The sequence below is a fragment of the Schistocerca nitens genome, chromosome 4 (assembly GCF_023898315.1).
Source record: "Schistocerca nitens isolate TAMUIC-IGC-003100 chromosome 4, iqSchNite1.1, whole genome shotgun sequence".
Classification (NCBI taxonomy): Eukaryota; Metazoa; Arthropoda; class Insecta; order Orthoptera; family Acrididae; genus Schistocerca; species Schistocerca nitens.
In genome coordinates, this window is record NC_064617.1 from 966,262,394 (window position 1) to 966,284,109 (window position 21,716).

The 21,716-nt window shown below is 38.9% G+C and overlaps 1 protein-coding gene across 1 annotated transcript in view; it reads right to left on the bottom strand.

Annotated features, from left to right (window-relative positions):
• Positions 1–652: 652 nt before the first annotated feature.
• LOC126253645 (cyclin-dependent-like kinase 5) overlaps positions 653–21,716 on the bottom strand; it is a 46,552-nt gene continuing 25,488 nt past the window's right edge. The window contains exons 7-8 of the mRNA XM_049955148.1: positions 6,140–6,306; positions 653–3,099 (exon numbers count right to left, since the gene is read on the bottom strand). Coding sequence (XP_049811105.1) covers positions 6,199–6,306 — 108 coding nt within the window. The 3' untranslated portion in view covers positions 653–3,099; positions 6,140–6,198. The remainder of the gene's footprint in view (positions 3,100–6,139; positions 6,307–21,716) is intronic.

Here is a 21,716-nt window from a genome sequence, read left to right on the forward strand (position 1 = left end):
CTTTATTTCAGTTACTGTTGCTAAATTCTGTTAAACAAAATAATTCATTCATACAGAACACCTAAAAATACAAAAATGGACGGAAGATTAGTATTTTATTGTCACGTAAATGACTATTACGCACATGCTCATTCTGAGAATAGACAGAGATGAGAAAGAACATTAGCTGTGTTCTTTAAAAAAAAAAAAAAAAAAAAAAAAAAAAGAGTCATTCTTGTTTTCACCATAAGCAATTCAGGACAAGAACAAAAAACCTAAATCTGCATGCCTGGACAGGGATTTGAACACTACATTAACCAGCATGTCATTTTGCTCAGGGCAAATAATATGGTATACAACTTGCCAAGGGACAAACTACTTCAATTATAAGGACAAAGCCTAACTACCTCATTACACAGCCACAGATAAAGAGATTTAACTATCTTCCAGTTTTTTATTGTGATAAGCAATGAAACAGAATAGTAATGAAATTTTATCTTCGGTTACAATGTGTAATAAAACAAAATATAGAGCAAAGAAGGTAGATTCAATATTGTTGCTTTGTTGATCGTCTACAAACTGTAACGTCAAAAAAAAAAAAAAACAGACATAGCATTTAATATTTAAAATAGTAAGAGCAGCACTCTGAGAATAAGCAATAAAACAGCAAAAATTTGGACCACTGTCACTTTACTCCCATCTAACATTGTTTTTTAAATATAATGGTAGAGTGCTCTATTTACTAGTCATATGTCAACATACCGTACACACACAAAGCTGTTTATTGGTATCGCGTGCTCGTTAAAACGATTCGGTCCCTTTCTTTACAAACCACGTTGACCTTAAAATTTTCAGACTAATATGGATATTTTACATTGATGGACAGATTTTACAGCAGAGCAAACAAGAATGTCTAGCATAATGACTATTACAGAAGTCTTACAGACAAAGTACAAATATAAATTATTTACCTATTGTATAAAGTATTACTGCATCCATAAAATTGGATATAGACTTAAAATATACTTTACAAAAATGCCAGTTGCATTTTCTGCCATATTTAGAATAAATATAACTTAAGTTCACCAGACAAAGGTTAGTCATCATGTGTATCAAACTTAACAATTCCGTCAAGGAACTGCTCATAGCATGGTATTATGTGGAGTGTAGGGTAAACTACTGACGAATGTAGCTAGTGTTTACAGTGTGTATGAAGCAGTCCACTGAATTATTTCTGTCATTAGTCAGATGTAACAAAGAGGTGCAAGACACAATGTGATGGAGAGTAAAAACTGTGAGACAGCCTTTAGGTGTACCAAAAGTCATGCTGTGAAAGATGTGATGGATTACACTGACTATGTCTCAGCAGATAGCACTGTCTGGATTCACCGGGTCAGAATTGTGAGCAAATGCTGATCAACACAGAATGAGACTGAAAGCATGACTCTCAGCTCATAGCTAATGACAGCTTCATTCCCGCAGGTCTCAAAATGAATACTGCAAGGAATTCAGTCACTTGTAAATTTATAACACAGGTGCATGCAAGAAACACACTTGTGCTCACAAAACTGCCTGCATACAGTAGGTTGAAAGATTTTGATGCAGTAGAGCACAGTAAACATGTTCTTCAATCAAACTAACCCCCTTTCAACCTTTGTAAATTATATGTAGCCTCATGTTCATTGGGTAGCACAGAAAGTCTTCTGGGACAATGGCCTAAAAAAAAGAGTTGTGCAGGCTAGAGATGGATCTCTGTTGTTCTGTTTTAATTTTAAGGAAACGGATCCTTCACTTCAATTGACAGGTACTGTGAAGAGGAACAGCAACAACATGCATGACAACCATGTTTTGTCATTCGCCTGTCTGAAATTGCAGCTTAAGCAGCACTGTCTTCAAAGGTTGCACAGTAAAATGAATGTCCAGAGCCAATTATGCATCTGGGAATGATTGAAAAGTCGCCTAATAGAGACCACATTAAAGATATCTGTGGGTATTTGGAACAGTGCTTAAAATATTAGGGATCAAAGTTTTTTAATCTGACTGCCATGTGGTGTTTAATGAGTATAGTGATTGGACAATGGTGTTTCCTACATCCACAGCCTTGTCCAATCAACATCACAGCAAACTGCACTTGTTACAAAGGATCAGGAACATGGCATATCCTAACATGATGAAAGAGACTAATATGTTTGACCAGTGAAGTTATCTTATCTGCTAGATTTTGATATCAAGACTAGAGTTGTTTCAAAATGACAATTCAGGTGCAACACTCTCTAAAACAGTAAAAAGCAGTGAAGATAGGTAGTATTGTGTTAAATTTTCTCTGTTTAAATTTCAGTAATAGTAGAATTTAAATACTGAATTAACTGAGCTCTTTAATGAAGCAAGAATTACTAAACTAATTTAATTGTGTTGCAACTCAAAAATAGGGAATACATTTGTCAGGGAAAGAAAGAGGACTAATGACATACTCAAAACATCACAGCTCCTATGTGAAATACTCATTCTAAACTAACAAATAGTAACAGAAACACTTCTGTAATGAAACACACACAAAAGGATCTGATTAAAATCAAGGTATGACAAAAAGCAAAGACTGAAAACTTTTTTAGACTACACTACAGCACAGTCCATTCAGACATTTCAAATACTGTTTTAGAGGCTCACATTGTAAAAATATTTTCAAGCAATGTCTTTACCAGAATATGGGCACATTTAACACTTTACACAACACAATTAGATTTCAGTTAATTTCTTAATGACTCATCCATCCAAAAACTAATATTTTTCATTATATTCTTCTCACAATAATAAGGGGCTCACTTACATAAAAAGACACTGAAGTAATACACTCAAAAAGAAAATATTCATCTTTGGTATTTATATAATATGTGTAGTTCACTCTGTGATTATCCAATTATACATCAAAAACTTTCCACTTAAGAAACTATGGACAAAGCACAGTACACATATTGCTTAGGAATGTTCAGTACCAAACATCAGGATCTCAAGCATATGCATCACAAGAATCATTGTGAATAAAATATACCATCCATTCAGCAGCATCTCTCATAGGTATAACTCCTGTTGATGGCAGAGATGTTCTGCAAAGCACAACAACTGCAAGAAATAAAAACAATGGAAGTGGAAGTTTAATTATTTCAATTACATCACACAAACAGAACAGTAAAATGTCAGAGAAAACCAAACCTGTAGACACTATCTTGGCATTTCTTTATCTGCTAATAACTGTCTTCAGAAGTGGTACTGCATAATTTAGTCTGCATAACAGACAGGGATCTCAAATATCTAACATTGTTGCAAAGTAGTTAATTATATCTACACTCTGTACACAAATACTAATTTGGTTATAAACAGGGTGGATCACGTAAAACTTGTACTACAAATATTGCAGAAATTAAGAATGTTACTGGTGTGCGGTTTTCACAGAATGATTTGGTAGTCAGGGACTCATATTGAAGCCCATCAACACATTGTAATAATACTCATAAAGTGTATTTTATGAGCAAACTTACACTTTTTTAAGTGGAACAATGTCTATTGATATTAACAAAGTAAAAGTAGAGTAAATTAAAATGTCAGTTGTGTTTGTTGCAGGATTCTAGTGTGAGTTATTTACGAGATATTGTGTTGTGCAACATCTCCACGGGTGATATGATTTACCAATGCACAAAAAGCTGTCATGCTCATGGCATATGGAGAGTGTAGGAAGAATGCAGTTCGTTCTTGTATGATGTACGAGGCAAGATATCCCAACAGGCATCAATCATCTTGGCAATTATTTATCAACCTCTTCAACCAGTCACGTGAAAGTGGTAGTGTAACACCTGGACAATGTAACAGAAGGAAACAAGTGACCACAGAAGAGGGGGAAATAAATGTCCTTTCTGCTGCGCACGTTAGCTCCTGCACAATCACACAAGGAAGTGGCATGAATCAGGCAAGTATCTTTCACGTTCTCCAGTGACATAGGTTCCATCCCTATCACACCTCTCTCCATCAACAGCAACATGGAAACAATTATGAAAATTGTGTTAACTTGTGTACATGAGCTTAAAGACATGATACGTATGTATCAAGTACCTTGCCTATTGATGAAGCCACACAAAATTATAGCTGTCCAGCCCATAGTGGACGAATTGTTCCCAAATCATTTGACTCAACACAGGGGACCTATATCTTGGCCGGTCAGTTCCCAGGATTTGATGCATGCAGACTTTTTTCTGTGGAGAAAGCCGAAAGACACTGTCTACAAGGACATACCAACTGCACTCGATGATATGAACAATGTATTACTGCAGCCTGCTCAAACATCTCTGCTGAAATGCTAGCACATGTGCAGCTGATGATTAAACACAGAATGCACCAAAATTATTCCATAAAATTTTATTCCTGTTACCACTACATCATAGAAGTCACATATTAAAATACTGCAAAGGTTAAGTGACAACATTTGACACAGCATTTAAGAGCCCTGACAACAGCAATATTATATTAGTTTCTAGACTGGAATGTACTGGGATGACTTTAAGAACTGACTTCTGCACACTACTTAAATAAATTTAATGCACTGTTTCGCCCCTCAGCAGCATTTAAGCTTATGTAGATGATACGGCAGCAGTGGCATAGGAATTTATTCACACTGTTGCAGACACCACAGAAACTCATCTTTACTATCAAATTAATTATACCATCAGCAAGCCTCCGATTTATAATATGCACAATACTTTCAAATATTTTCCTGTCAACTTGTGATGTGAATCATACTCTGTTCTCGCTTATAACATTTTAACAATGCTGATTTGAGCGGGTACTCGAATCCAGAACCCCTCTTTTCCACTCTCGTATTGTCTCCACTCACTGCCTTTCATACCATTTGAGAATATATCTTTCAGAAGTAATGAGTGCACAGCTCTATTTACAAATTGTGAATAAGCTACCAATGGGAGCAGCAGTCCATAATGCAGGGCATTAATATGCCATTGAGGCTTTACTTGCAGAAATCAGCCCACAACACATTAACACACTGACTGCCACATGCACATTGATGGATGTTTCGCTGCCAGGCCAGGCCATGGCATCGGGTGTGAGGCATGAGGCTCTCCTGATGGTGACGGTGGCCACTTGGCATTACACGTGTTAAGGTATGGTTGATAGCACAGGGAAAAATGTTTCTAAGGACAAGTCAACTTTTGCAGGCTTAAAATGATTATCATGATGAAATTTCCAAGGGTGTTAAAACAAAGTGATGAAATTTCCAAAGAGATTAAAATTGTATGTTAATCCCTTGTCCTTTAATGGCTGTGGTCATACCAGATATATCAGACAACTCACACAAAAGCCTGAATATACTAATGTTCTTTTCTACTTTTGAAATTCCACAGAGGTTTTCATTAATCCATTGCTGAAGTAGTACTCAATGAAACGAGAAATGGAGAGGGATAATTAACAACGGCATATATCCTCCTCTTCACAGTGAAACGTACACTGTTATGAAACTTGCTGACAGATTAAAACTGTGTAATCAACCCTGACTCCAATCTTGGGCACTTGTCTTTCACACACAGCACTCTTTCCAATACAGCTATCCAGAAAGGAGGACAGGTGTACTGACAGAATGATGGAGTGAACTAGGTCTTGCACTATGCTCAGATACTTCAGTAACAGTCTGTAAAGCCCAGAGGGTTAAGTCAGTCTGAGACATAGTTTGATAATCAGGCTGTTAACAAGTTGTAAAAATAATTCCTCACCTTCATTCTTACAGAACATACTTGGCAAGAAACTCAAACACTCTGACAGTACACAGAATGTGCAACATTTCCTGTGGCCATGCAATTCCCAATAAAAAGACAAATTACATTTTCCAATCTTCTATCTCTATCAAAACACTTTCTTGGCAGTTTTTGTACATCTACACCACATACACAAATGGGTAAAATGGTAATACATAAAATCACACAACATAATAATGCATCTCCCCACCCCCTTCAAACACTGCCTTCACTCTGTGTCCTCTATAGAAGCTCCTTATATTACACATTGCACTACACTTCAGAGTTAACTCAGTCTAAATCTTGTTCAGTGTCATGAATGAACAGAAAATTGATTAAGAAAATGGTTTCCTGAAATTAATACTTACCATACTAGTGAGTACACAGTGGGGTTTGAAGAAACATCACTCACAGGACATGGCCAGAGTCACTGGCAGCGGTCATTTTTAATGGCAGGACTGAGATCACTGAAGTAAAGATGCGCCATTGCATCATCAGCTGCCATCCGCAGTGCTGGATTGCACACCAGAAGACGCTGTAAAGAAGCAGAAAAATAGGATACTCAGATGCTGAGGAGAAAGAATGGATAAGTTGTGGAGTTATGTTGGCATTACAACAAAGTGTAGGAAAATGCGTGGACATTGGATTTACCATAAGATTAATTGAGCCCACAATATTTTATTGAGACAGTTACTCAACTTACACAGTGTAAACTGTTGGCAAATCTAGAGACTAAATATGTCAGAAGACACAGGAGGAGAAAAAAAAGTTGTGTGCTATGCTTAGCCTAAATCTATCAGAAGACACAGAAGGGGGAAAAAAGTTGTTTGCTATGCTAAATCAAGTTATATGTGATGTCTTAACAACATCAATCCTACCTCCTACTAAGCAATTTTTTCTTTAAATTTGGTTTAGTGGCCATAAATGCCATGGTCCAAAGCTGTTAAGTTTGATGTCATATTTTTGTAATTATTAAAGTAGAACTGGCATTTATTGAGGGCGATTGCCCCCTCCCCAAGAGACGGTGAAAACTGATTGATACGGAAGTTCTTGAACGGATCACAACTGAGATGAGAAAATCCGAGAACAATATGAAGAAAGCAAGAAAAGTCTTCTTTTTTGTGTGTCGATGACTCAACATTTCTACTATTCAGCGAGTTGTTACCTCTACTCCCAAATCATTTACAGATGAAAACGTTGTGGCTTACCAGCCTATTTACTACTTTGATTGTCAGTCTATATATTTGTATTCCTGACTCGAGAATAATAATTGAGGCTAATACTTAACTCTGAACTGGAAAAAGGGTACGGAATTTACAGGTAGGGAAGGGGTCCACAAGGCAATTTTGCTTAGCCATCAAACAGCATTCAACAATTCAGTTTTACTACAGCAACAGCTAAAGAAAAAATTTCCATGCACTGCTACCACATTTCATTAATAATCCCATTTGTAGAACAACTATGAACAATCCTAACATGCAGGTCAGCAAACAAAAGGTTATGAAAACAAAACACGATGTAACAGTTACAAAGGTTTTATTTTATAAGCGAACAACAGAAAGCCCACGGCGGTATAACATACTGTTATTTTACAATTGGTTATAATAACAAACTTCTTACGAATGTATACACAGTACTGACCTCGTGTGTACTGAGACTGCAGTCCGTGCAGGGGTTACAGGTGAATCTGAACACGACGGAAATGATCACAAAGTTCAGAAATTGTACTGACCTGACTTCTTCACTCCAAGTAGCTGTCCCAGTCTGCTGAAAGGCAAGGGTTTGGTTGTTGATCGTGCACTGTTGACTGAAATGAATTGCTACTATATGTTTCTTGGATATGCAGGCTTAGGTGAAGTCAAAATTCCATGAGGGATGGGAGTTATTCTATTCATGACATTTATCTTCATGAAAATAACAAAACCATGTTGTCACCTAGTTATGTGCTCACATCAATCGCTGATCTACAAGCCACACACACAATAAAAACACATACATTACATGTATGCTTACTAACAAATAATATGAAAAGGATATATTGCTGTTCACCACACAGAGGAGGCACTGAGTGGCAGGTAGGCAGACAGAAAAATAAGACTGCTCTTTTCTCAATGTGCCTGTTTGCCAATGAATACCTCCTCTACGTGGTGAGTAACAATCTATCCTCTCCACATTATTGTCATTCCATAATGCATTTTTCACTGTTTGAAATTACTTATTAGGCACAAATACCAATAAATAACTTTCCTAATATGTAACTGGTCTGCATTGCTCACGGATCCATGCTAACATGCAACATCACTGGCTACCGGAAAGGCTTGCACCCTCTGGCTGCCGCCAGCACTACCTGGAAAATTATTGTGACAATCCGACAGCACAGGGAGTGGTTTGGGCTGTGTTCTTGTTCTTCAAACATTGTAGTCAGATTACTTTTATAACTATTTACTAATGATTACACTGATGGGAGGCTTTGTACCCTTACGCAAATTTCTATTTGGTTTCTTGTTTTGGCAAAAAAAAAAAAAAAAAAAAAAAAAAACTGTGGATGCTGTAATATCTGAGATTCACATTAACGAATAAATTAGTGATCCAAATATCAACTACCAGGAAGTTCGTTTTAATGATACAGTGGAATATTCTGATGCACATTGTGACAGTCCAGGAGCTGTAATTAAAGAGACACTGTTAACCTGGGAAGCTTTTTCCTTTACAAATGATAATAAGACAGATAACAATGAGAACTAGCTGTTATTAAATCAAATCAATATTACATGTTTTGGGGAAGGCAGACTGGAGAGAAACGAGGTGAACTGTCAGTTAATGTCCATGTTACAGAGAGCGAAACAAGTGAATTTAAGATAACAGGTTGCAAATAAACCATGGGTCTATGGAGAAGGAGAACTTAATTTGTGCAACCATGTGTAGCAACAACGACGCTGTGCTATTGTACATATAAATTTTTTTCTTCTTCCGATTTTTCGATAAACTTGTGTAATTGATGTACTGATTTCATTTCTTTTTTGTTTCAGGCCATTGTGTTAAGAAAACTGTAAATAAGTTTCAATGTGAATATTAATGTTTATGTCAAATGTCAAGCAATATTGTAATAGAATTGAAATGTAACAAATGTTGAAACTGTTGTAAGATGTTTAAAATTGTAACTGTGCGTCTGGTCCATACGTAGGCAATGGGTTAGGATATGTACTTACCATAGCACAGGCTTTAACGAGTACTGTGTCACACGCGGAGGTTACACAGGGACAGTCACAATTACCCACAATATGTCAGAACTAAAAGATAATGCTATAGATAAGTGTCAAATACTTTGTAACATCAAGAGTACCTAAAGCAGAAGTGAAAAGCCTTGTTGAATTGCCAGTCATACACTACAACAGGAATAAAACATCTAAATACCACCCAGTTAATAGGAGTCAAAACAAATAACTGTAGTGCCACGTGCATACCAACACATGACACTGTTCCTTAGCAGCATAAACCGATGAATGCTTTCTTGTAACATCGCCTGCCTGCTAAGATACACAAGATGCTTTGAATGGCAATAAGGTAATCATGGCTGCACGACCCAGACATTTTACACATTATTTCAATTGAGATCAGATTTAGTTCTCATTTCCAACTCATGAGCATAGTGTTCTCATTCTTCACTTGATGGATTAGACTTTATATATATACTGGCCTCACAAACCCTCACTATCTTTCTTACATTATCCTCTAACTCCTCTTCAACTTGGGTTACATTGTGAAACTGATTTTAGGTGACTTGACTGTTTATTCTTGGTGTGCGTATGTACAAGAAGTTTTTGTAGTTAGGCCACTAATGCACATGAAAACTGCAACACCCAAGAAGACCGGGCCACATGAATTCAAACATGGGGAACTGCCAGACCAGCATACAAGCACCAAGTGATAAAGAGTGCAGAGAGAAGACACTTACATGGGCCCAAAAGTGATCTCTCTTGCAAAACCAGAAAGGCCAGTTCTACACCAAGTCTAGTCATTGAAGAGCCATCAAACAACGTGGAAACACCACAGCAAGTGCCAGTATGTCCTGCTGACACTGAAGGGCAAAATATCAGAATGTGAGTGAGTATGAACAGGGCAACTAATCAGTCTTTTAGAAATGGGTTTGTCACACAGTATCATTTCCGCTCACACTAGAAGTAGTCCAAGTTTTAACTGTCACGTCAAAAAACAAAATTATGTAGTCATTTTTCATTTGTTCACAAGTACTTGTCTGTAATCTTAGTTCACAAGTGTCTTATTACACACTCAAATCCCCTTGCCGTGGTAAAGTAGGCACGCTATGGTGCTGTGGTGTGGGGATTTCAATGAGTACCACGAATACACACACATCCCTACAAACAAACAAAATATTAAGTAAATAACTTTATTTTTCTGATGTGATAATTACAACTTTATAACTAATGCATGCACATGGCATGCAATTATGACAGTGAATGATCTGTGAAGGGGAAGCAGGGGAAGGAAGACATGTGAATCAGTTGTACACAGTGATGAGCTGGTACTGGATCACGCAACGTAACCACGGCAAGGGGTGATTATCAAATTGTCTATGGCCGTAACAAATCACACAGCTTTGTTCATTGTGTTGGAAAAAAGTTTCAGTACTGTAAAGGTTGTGAACTTATTTGCAAGGATGGTTGAAGACTATCTATTGCTTGTGGTATGCATGTTACTACTACATAGGTGCCTATTGTCCAAAAACAGCAAATGCCTCAAATTCTAATCATTGTCATAAGCATACAGAGTGGAAAAAATAGCGTTTTCAGTACCTTCAAGCTGTCCTGAAGTAGAGCTGAATATATGTTAGGTGCTATCATATAGCTTGCTGTCTGGCATCCTGTACTGTTGAGTCGCATAGTGCACAAACACCAAGTGTTAAGAGTGTGGAGCACTGCTGAATACAACATACGAGGGCAGTTCAATAAGTAATGCAAGACATTTTTTTTCTCGGCCAATTTTGGTTGAAAAATCCGGAAATTTCTTGTGGAATATTTTCAAACATTCCCGCTTCGTCTCGTATAGTTTCATTGACTTCCGACTGGTGGCAGCACTGTACGGAGCTGTTAAAATGGCGTCTGTAATGGATGTGCGTTGCAAACAACGGGCAGTGATCGAGTTTCTTTTGGCGGAAAACCAGGGCATCTCAGATATTCATAGGCGCTTGCAGAATGTCTACGGTGATCTGGCAGTGGACAAAAGCACGGTGAGTCGTTGGGCAAAGCGCGTGTCATCATCGCCGCAAGGTCAAGCAAGACTGTCTGATCTCCCGCGTGCGGGCCGGCCGTGCACAGCTGTTACTCCTGCAATGGCGGAGCGTGCGAACACACTCGTTCGAGATGATCGACAGATCACCATCAAACAACTCAGTGCTCAACTTGACATCTCTGTTGGTAGTGCTGTCACAATTGTTCACCAGTTGGGATATTCAAAGGTTTGTTCCCGCTGGGTCCCTCGTTGTCTAACCGAACACCATAAAGAGCAAAGGAGAACCATCTGTGAGGAATTGCTTGCTCATCATGTGGCTGAGGGTGACAATTTCTTGTCAAAGATTGTTGCAGGCGATGAAACATGGGTTCATCACTTCGAACCTGAAACAAAACGGCAATCAATGGAGTGGCGCCACACCCACTCCCCTACCAAGAAAAAGTTTAAATCCATACCCTCAGCCGGTAAAGTCATGGTTACAGTCTTCTGGGACGCTGAAGGGGTTATTCTGTTCGATGTCCTTCCCCATGGCCAAACGATCAACTCTGAAGTGTATTGTGCTACTCTTCAGAAATTGAAGAAATGACTTCAGCGTGTTCGTAGGCACAAAAATCTGAACGAACTTCTCCTTCTTCATGACAATGCAAGACCTCACACAAGTCTTCGCACCCGAGAGGAGCTCACAAAACTTCAGTGGACTGTTCTTCCTCATGCACCCTACAGCCCCGATCTCGCACCGTCGGATTTCCATATGTTTGGCCCAATGAAGGACGCAATCCGTGGGACGCACTACGTGGATGATGAAGAAGTTATTGATGCAGTACGACGTTGGCTCCGACATCGACCAGTGGAATGGTACCATGCAGGCATACAGGCCCTCATTTCAAGGTGGCGTAAGGCCGTAGCATTGAATGGAGATTACGTTGAAAAATAGTGTTGTGTAGCTAAAAGATTGGGGAATAACCTGATGTATTTCAATGCTGAATAAAACAACCCCTGTTTCAGAAAAAAAATGTGTTGCATTACTTATTGAACTGCCCTCGTACAATCTAAAATCCAGTGTACAGGAGACCTTCGATTTTTTAGCATGCATTTTCAGCTGATATGTCGCCTACTGAACAGGTTCAGCAAAACCTGTGAAACTGCAGGCTTACAAAAGAATTTTCTCAGATCATAAGATACTCTGGCAAATCAAACCTGGGATGAAGTATATGTGGAAAGCAATGTAAATGCTAAGTTCTCTAAATTTTGCACATTGTTTGAAATAATTTTTGAGGTGACATTTCCAAAAGTAGCCATTTCTACAGCTGCAGCTATGGAAAATAGAAGGTTAAGAGTGAGTATTAGAAAGTCCTCACAGACATTTAAATTTCTCAGTTCTTTGCAAAAGTTCTGCACTAATCCACAGTTCCAAGAGTACTAAAGCAGGTTAAAAAAAAAAATTACAGGAGAATACTGCTTATGGAAAAAATATATAAAAAGAATCATTCAATGACAAATTAATATATAATGTAGAAAATAAAAGCAAAGTGGTATGGTATATTGTAAAACAAGGAATTGGAAAAGATGGACACAAGTATAACAACATATAACTCACTTATGGGGTCAGGATAATTGAAAGTCCTCAGGAATTAGCAAATTTCCTAATGATTATTTCTTTGGTATTGTGTAGAAGCTGCAGCCAAATCTTCCTATAAACATGTACCATCCACAATGACTTACACAGAAAACACAATGATGTTTCCTCACAACACAGTTTTAAGTTAGGAAGACAGTACAACAATAAAAAATTAAGAAGTCATCAGGCATAGATGAAGTTGCTGTCTCTGTTCTGAAAGTGTGCTTAGATAGTGTACAAGCCCCATTAACAAACATTAAAAATGAATTCCTTAGTCCAGGTGTTTTCCCCGAGTACCTAAAGCTTGCGTGAGTGGTGCCCTTAATGCGGAAAGCACTGAAAACTTCAGGCCAGTTTCACTGTTGTCTTCATTCTCAAAAATAACAAGCAAGCATGAAAATGAGACTGATAAGTTACATGAATAAATACATCCTCTTTAATGAAGCACATTTCGATTTCAGAAGTAGTAGCAGTACAATATAAACTGCAGAGTTCACAAAAATTGTGCCTTTACATTACATTACATTTTTATTGCTCCTTTTGATCATTTGTTGTACAAGGTATACAATATGATATTGGCCAAAGTCACTGTGATTTACAATACATGGTTTTAACACTTTCGAGACTAGTGATGTAGCTCCTACGTCGGTCCGACAGTACCCCAAAAAGACGATCGACGTAGCTCCTACGTCGGCTGATTATCAGCGATATTAATGACTCCCAGCGCATTACTTTCATATTCTGTAGGTTTAAAAGTACTCTCTGGTTATCCTAGTACCAAGAAAAAATTATTGATGGCAGCATATGTCACTGTTGGAGATGGTACAGGAGTATATTTTGAGTCATTTGCTTTGTCGCGCTCATGCTCAACTTACAACAGGCGCGCGGCAGTTCGAAACTTTAGATTGTTGTCGGCTGATAGCTTTGCGCTTTATTTTCATCATGGCCTTGCGAGATGAAGAAATAGAGTTTTCATTGAACAATAGTGGTTCAGAAACAAATACTAACAAAGAGATAGAGGGGCTGGCCAGTACTTACCTCAGCTCAGTACAGCCGATAGATACACAAAAACCAGAAACGAAAATTTACGTTCCTAGCTTTCGGAACAAATGTTCCTTCATCAGGGAGGAGAGAGGGGAAAGAAAGGGAAGAAGGGAAAGTGGATTCAGTTACTCATAACCCAGGTCATGAAGCAACAGGGAAAGAAAAACAGGGAGGGTAGCAAGGATGGAGGCATGGTTGTCAGAGGGAAGCCAAAGATATTCTACTGTAAGTACTGTGCCAGCTTCAAACCAAAGAGGATGCATACAGAAGTAAAGAGGTATACAGTATAAAGATAAACACAACTATGTAGGATGAAAAGATGCGTGAATGGCTAAAGAGGAAAGGGAAAGAGGAGAAGACTGAAGAGTAAATGGGAGTGAGGTTGTTTAACGTAGGTTCAGTCCAGGGGGATGGCGGGATGAAAGGATGTGTTGGAGTGCAAGTTCCCATCTCCGCAGTTCAGAGGGACTGGTGTTGGGTGGGAGAAGCCAAATGGCACATACGGTGTAGCAGGTTCCTAGGTCCCTAGAATTATGCTGGAGGGCATGCTCCGCTACTGGGTATTGGACATCTCCTAGGCGGACAGTTCGTCTGTGTCCGTTCATGCACTCAGCCAGTTTAGTTGTTGTCATACCGGTGTAAAAGGCTGTGCAGTGCAGGCATGTCAGCTGATAAATGACGTGTAGTTTCACACGTGGCCCTGCCTTGAATTGTGTATGTTTTACCAGTAGCGGGGCTGGAGTAGGTGGTTGTGGGGGGGTGGGGGGGTGGGGGGGGGGTGCATGGGGCAGGTTTTGCAGCGGGATCGGTTACGGGGGTAGGAACCGCTGGGTAGAGAAGGTAGTCTGGGAATATTGTAGGGTTTAACAAGATTGTTACGGAGGTTAGGGGGGCGACGAAAGGAAACTCTGGGTGGTGTGGGGAGAATATTGTCAAGGGATGATCTCATTTCAGGGGTTGACTTGAGAAAGTCATATCCCTGGCGGAGTAATTTGTTGATGTATTCGAGGCCAGGATAATATTGGGTGACAAGGGGGATGCTTCTGTGTTGTCTGGGGGTAGGAACATTGTTGTTGGACGGGGAGGAATGTATTGCTCGGGAGATCTGTTTGTGGACAAGGTCTGCAGGATAGTTGCGGGAGAGAAAAGCACTGGTCAGGTTATTGGTGTAATTGTTGAGGGATTCATCACTGGACCAGGTACGTTTGCCACGAATACCTAGGCTGTAGGGGAGGGAACGTTTGATGTGGAATGGATGGCAGCTATCAAGTTGAAGGTACTATTGTTGTTTGTGGGTTTGATATGGACAGAGGTGTGGATGTGAGCTTCAACAAGATGAAGGTCAACATCCAGGAAGGTGGCTTGGGTTTTGGAGAAGGACCAGGTGAAATTCAGATTCGAAAAGGAGTTGAGGTTATGGAGGAAATTAAGGAGTGTTTCTTCACCATGAGTCCAGACCACAAAGATGTCATCTATAAACCTATACCAGGCCAGGGGAAGCAGCTGTTGGGTCTTCAGGAAAGCCTCCTCCATGCGGCCCATGAAGAGGTTAGCATAGGACGGAGCCATCCTGGTTCCCATGGCCGTTCCCCTGATTTGTTTGTAGGTCTGGCTTTCAAGAGTGAAGTAATTATGGGTTAGGATGAAGTTGGTAAGTGTGATAAGGAACGAGGTTTTTGGAAGATATTCGGGTGGGCGTTGGGAGAGGTAGTGCTCAAGGACAGAGAGACCATGGGTATGTGGGATGTTTGTGTAAAGGGATGTAGCATCTATGGTGACAAGAAAGGTTTCAGGTGGGAGAGGAGTGGGAATGGATTTGAGGAGTTCTAGGAAGTGGTTTGTGTCTTTGATGTAGGATGGGAGTGTGCGGGTGATAGGTTGGAGTTGTTGGTCTACCAGAGCTGAGATACGTTCTGTTGGGGCTTTGAAGCCTGCTACAATGGGACGGCCAGGATGGTTCTCTTTGTGGATTTTGGGTAATAGGTAGAAGGTAGGAGTATGGGGCTCAGGTGGAGTGAGTAGGTCTATGGAAGCCGTTGTGAGGCCTTGTGAGGGACCTTGGATTTTTAAGATTTTCTGCAGCTCAGATTGGATGGAGGGAATGGGATCCTGGGTAACAGCTTTGTAGGTTGAGGTGTCAAGAGTTGACGCAGTCCTTCTGCCACATACTCCACATGGTCAGGTACCACAGTTGTGGAGCCTTTATCTGCCGGGAGGATGACAATAGAGTTGTCTGTTTTCAGCTCCTTAATAGCACGGGATTCAGCTGGGGTAATGTTGGGGGTTGTCTGGATGTTCTTCAAGAAGGACTGGGAGGCAACACTGGACGTAAGGAATTCCTGAAATGTCTGCAAGGGATGGTTTTGGGGGAGGGGAGGAGGATCCCTTTGAGAAGGCAGTCGGAAATGTTCTAGACAGGGTTCAACACTGGGTTTGGGTAGTGAAGTGATATTTCCAGTTCAGGTTCCGGGTGAATGAGAGGAGATCTTTAACCAGGGCAGTGTGGTTGAATTTAGGCGTGGGGCTAAAGGTTAAGCCTTTTGATAGAACAGATGTCTCTGGTGGAGAGAGGGATCTGGATGAGAGGTTTAGAACTGAATTCGGACTGGTGATATGTGGCATTTGACTGTGGTTATAGTTGAGATTTGGTCTGTGTGGGGTATGTGCTGGGATGGGGAGATTGAGTAGGGTGGCTAGGTTAGGTTTGTTGGCTATGAGGGGGGTTTGTTGAAGGTTCTGTTGTGGTTGGTGTTTGTGAGGGATAGGGAGAGGGACCCCACTTCTTAGGTGTTGCACTAGCATTGTGGATAGTTTTTTCAGGTGGTGTGTGGCATGGAACTCAAGTTTGCAGCTGGCTTCTAGGATGATGTTCCTGAGTGTGTTCTCCAAGCAAGGGTTTGAGAGGTGGAGGACTTTGAAGAGAGATAGGAGCTGTTGGGAGTGGTGGTTACATGAAGTAGTGTAGAGATTCAGGACAAGTTGGGTAAGGGCTAAGGATTGAAGGTTCTGGAAGTCCAGGAGAGACTGGTGGAAGGAGGAATTGCACCCAGAGATGGGAACTTTTAAGGTAAGTCCTTTAGGGGTAATTCCAAAGGTTAAGTAGGACCGGAGGAAAAGTATGTGGGATTGCAGTTTGGCTACGGTGAAAGCATGTTTCCGGAATGAATGTAAATAGTGTGGTATAGGATTAGGGTACATAGTGGGTAACTGGTGGGTAGGGAAACTAAATAACTCAAGTTAAAATAGTAATCATAAAAAGGAATAAAACACGGAGGGAAGGACGAGAAAGAAAGAAACTGTGTTGGTAATGTTCAATACCAAAGGAAGACCACTAAGTAAGAAAAATAGGGAAAAAGATGACCAGACCAAGCAACTATGTCCAGATCGGGGGAAAGGTTCAGAATTAGATGAAGAAATTGCAGAGTTTGACATTAGTGATGGTAAGCTATTTTTTGTCCGAATTTTCCGTAATTCTGTGGTTTGATTCCTGGTCAGAAAAAAGATAATTTTTACGAATTTTCTTACAGATGAAAACGGTCCCTCGGTTGGTGAACCATCAGGAAGACCTGAAGATGAGGCTGTTGACATCGTTGTCACAACAAACACAACTGGTTATTGCAATTTGCCATATTCTTCTGGCCAGTGGACAGATGACGATACAATCACTCCCCAGCTTCCTGTTTTTTCTGAATCCTGTGGAATTCAAGATCGGATTGACCAACATTCTTCAGTGTTTGATTGTTTCAAGTACTTTTTTGATGAAGAATTGGTGAGACTGATCAAACGAGAGACAAACCGTTACGCTAGAATGACAATAGAGACACTAAGTGCTACAGGAAAACTGAAGCCTCAGTCAGTGTGGTGTAAATGGACAACAGTGAAACTCGGTGAACTGTATAAATTTTATGGTATTATTTTGCATATGTGCCTAGTCAAGAAACCAAAACTGTCTGACTACTGGTCAACAAGCCCCGTGTTGCAGTCCTCATTTGCAGCAAAGTGTCTGCCAAGAGATAGATTTTTGTCAACTCTACGAATGTTACATCTCGTAGATAACGCTACATATATTCCTAAAAACCAGGCAGGTCACGATCCTATTCATAAGGTAAGACCTGTATTCGACAGGTGCGTGACCCAAAGTGGAAAGGCTTACAAGCCAGGCGAAAATTTTACTATGGATGAAGGAATTTGCCCTTTTCGTGGAAGACTGAGTTTTAGAGAGTATATGAAAAATAAGACTAATAAATATGGCGTAAAACTTTTTATGCTGAACTGTGAAATTTATTCTGGGAAACAGTCTAATGCCGATAACAGCATTTTACACATTGTAGACAGATTGTGTCATTCGTTTCATAATAAAGGTCACACATTATACATGGACCAATTTTAGACCAGCCCTGATTTAGTGGATTATTTATGGGGGAAAAGAATTAAGGCAGTTGGTACTGTGCAGAAAAATAGAAAAGGACTACCAAGGGATCTTGTTGGCCAGAAATTGAAAAAAAATGAACTTTCGTTTCGCAGACGAGGTCACTTACTGTTTGTAAAATGGAAGGACAACAGAGTCGTTTTTCTTTTGACAACAAAGCATACAATGACGGCAACAAATGTCAGTGTAAAAACTAAATTTGGAATGGTGGAAAAAATGAAGCCAGACTGTGTTTTGGACTACAATAGTAAAAAAGCTGGTGTGGATCATAGTGACCAGCTAATGGCATACTAACCTTTTGAACGAAAACAAATAAAGTGGTGGAGAAAAGTTTTCTTTCACATTTTCATGCTCATGACTGTAAATTCATACATTTTGTACAAAACGTCACGAAATACAAGCAAACATCTGGTTGAATACATTACAGAGTTAGCAGAGAACTTCAATCCTATGTCCCTTAGAGGTCCTAAAACCTAAAAAAAATTTTTTTTTCGCTGTGAAAACAGCATGCTCTCAAATTAATATACAACCCTTGTCACTAAGGTAAATGTTTATTTCTTTGCAGTACTCTGAAGGGAATGAACGTAGTTTTTAAATGCTAAAGAGCAATCTATTTTCTGTGGTATAGAATCTGCTGTAGAAAATTCAGAAAAACTGTGAAATCGCTCAGTACCAGCCAGTTGAGCGTCCACACTCGCACTCAGTCCTCAAAGTGTTAAATAATACAAGAATATTTACATTGATTTAGGCTTAATATTATCACAACTGAAGGTTCAGCTTCCATACATTATATTTAACCCAAATAATTCAATGGTTTTTTTTAGTATTTTGCAAAAAAATTTTAAGTTTCAAGATATTCATCTATACTATAATAGCATTTTTGCAATAAACATTTATGGACAGCAGTTTTAAATTTTGAAGTGTCTTTTATTTTTTTAATGTTTGTAGGTAGCTTATTGTATAGTCTGTTTTCTGTTTGCAGTGGTCCATTCTGTTTTAGTGTTGTGTGCGCATGTTGAACGTGTATGTCCTGCTTTCTCCTTGTGTTTTAAACAGTTGGATACTTTAGTTAGTTGACACAAGATTGTTGCTATTTCCTAAGATTTTCCTTACAAATATGATTACTAGTAAAATGTACACACATGGTAGTGGAAGGATATGTAGTTTCTTGAATAAGGGCTTGCATGTGCTTCTTGATGCAGCATTTTCTATGGCTCTTACAATTCTCTTTTGGTATATAAAACAACTTTGGCTAGCAGATGCGTTTCCCCAAAAGATTATGTCGTATTGCAGTAATGATTCTGCCTGGGCAAAGTATACATCTTTTAGTGTCTCTTTCAATGTGCAATCGGGAAGAATTTTGATAGTATAGTAAATGATATTTAATTTATTTGTAAGGTATTTTGTGTGTTGGACCCATCTTAGATCTTCTTGGATCCATACCCCAAGAAATTTTGTAGAGGAGCTTACTTTTTTTTTTTTTTTTTTTTTTTTTTTTTTACTAAGTTGTTTCCAGAAAACCAGTCTGTAATGTGGGTGGTACAATTTCTAATCTCATGTAGTAATTCTTCCTTCGTCTGTCCTTTTATTATCACATTTGTGTCATCCGCAAATTTTATGTAATTATGGCATGGGCTAATCGGTTCCAAGTCATTTACAAAGAGTAGAAACAGAACTGGTCCTAGAATGGAGCATTGTGGTACACCACACTTGATGCTCTGCTTTTCTGAGCAGTAGGACTTTATCTTGTTCCCTTCTTGGATAGTAAGCTCAACTAATTGCTCTCTGTTTTGGAGATATGATTTTATCCATTCATAGTCCAGGCCCCTAATACCTACACATTCAAGTTTCTGAAGCAAGATGTTGTGATTAATGACATTGAATGCTTTAGAGAGGTCTAGAAATATGGCTGAGATATGTTCTTTATTGTCTATTGCATTTAAGGCTTCATTTAGGAATGCAAAGATAGCTGTCTCAGTAGATTTAGATTTTCGGAATCCATGTTGAGTATCTGAGAAATAATTATTTTTTTCTGTGAAACTTTTATAATAGATTTTTTCAACTAATTTGGAAAAACCAGATAATAGTGAGATTGCCCTGCAGTTTGATACTTCTTTTTCTATCCCTTTCTTGAACAGGGGTTTTATTTTCGCTATCTTCAATTTTTCTGGGAACACCCCTTCTGATAGAGAGCAGTTACAGATGTTGACAAGTGGCCTGGCTATGAGGGGAGCACATTTCTTCAAGATATAGTCAAGGATACTGTCAGTACCAACAGAGAATTTGAGCTTCAGTTCTTTGATTATATTAAGTATTTCCTTTTCATTGGTGGGGTATAGAAAAATAGATTTGTTATTTATAGTACATCTGGATTGATTTATACGAGTACATTGTAAATTTTGATTTATAAGATGTTCAGCTATCTGTGTAAAGTAGGAATTAAATTTATTTTCAATTTTTGTAGGTTCAGTAATCACAGTTGAGTTCTCCATTAGGCAGTTAATGTTATGGAAGTCTATCTGTTCTGCTGCAGTTTCTTTCCTGACAATATTGCATATGGCTTTCATCTTATTGGTGGAATTTTTTATGTATGTGTCATTTGTCAGTAGTTTTTCTTGTTCGACTACATTTTTTAATATCTTTTTTAGGTTTTGTAATAAGAGTCATATTCTGGTGATGTGAGTTGTTTGAACAATCTGTGCAGTAACCTTTTTTGTTTGAAGATATTAGAATCCCAGGAGTAATCCATTTACTTTTTGTTTTCCTTGTGTATGTTTTCCTCTGGGTTGAAGGGAAGCACAGTTCAAAATAGTAGGAAAAATTGTTAATAAAGTTATTATATGTTCCATCTGTGTGTTCACAGTTATACGTTTCTTCCCAGCTTTCTTTCCTCAAGTAATGGAGAAAATGATTTATATTTTCATTACTGTAGTTTCTACTGGTGGTTGTTATGCAGTGTTTAAGCTGTAGCTCGGTTTCTATACTCAGAGAGAGTTTTTGAGCTGTGTGATCCCCAAAGCATGTGTTTAGGGTTTCTATTGTATAGTTCACCTGAAGCTATTAATAGGGATGATTGGGATAAAGGCATTTTCTTAGATTTGGACAATGCTTTTGACACTCTTGGCTATAAAATAGTATTGAGCAAGCTAGACGTGCTAGGTATAAGAGTAACACTGGATGAGTGGTTTCAGTCTTACTTAAAAAACAGGGTGCTAAAGGCAGAGATTTTTTACAAGTCTGCTGATGATAAATTTTTAGCAAAGCAACTGCCAGACAAGAAATATATAAACACAGGTGGTCCTCAGGATATTGTACTGGGTCTAATCTTGTTCTTAATATATATCAATGACTTTCCAGACAGTGCAAGACAGGGACAAAAAGTTCTCTTTGACTATTACAGCAACATAATAGCCACAGATAAAACATCAGAACTCCTAAAATGGAAAGCAAATGAAGCCCTCAAGGATGTTTACAATTGGACAGTATGCAATAAATTAAAGTTGAACATTAAGAAAACTAACAGTATGCACTTTAAGCATAGATGATAAATCTATAGATTGTCTAGAAAACACAAAGTTTTTAGGGCTGAACATTGATTGTCATC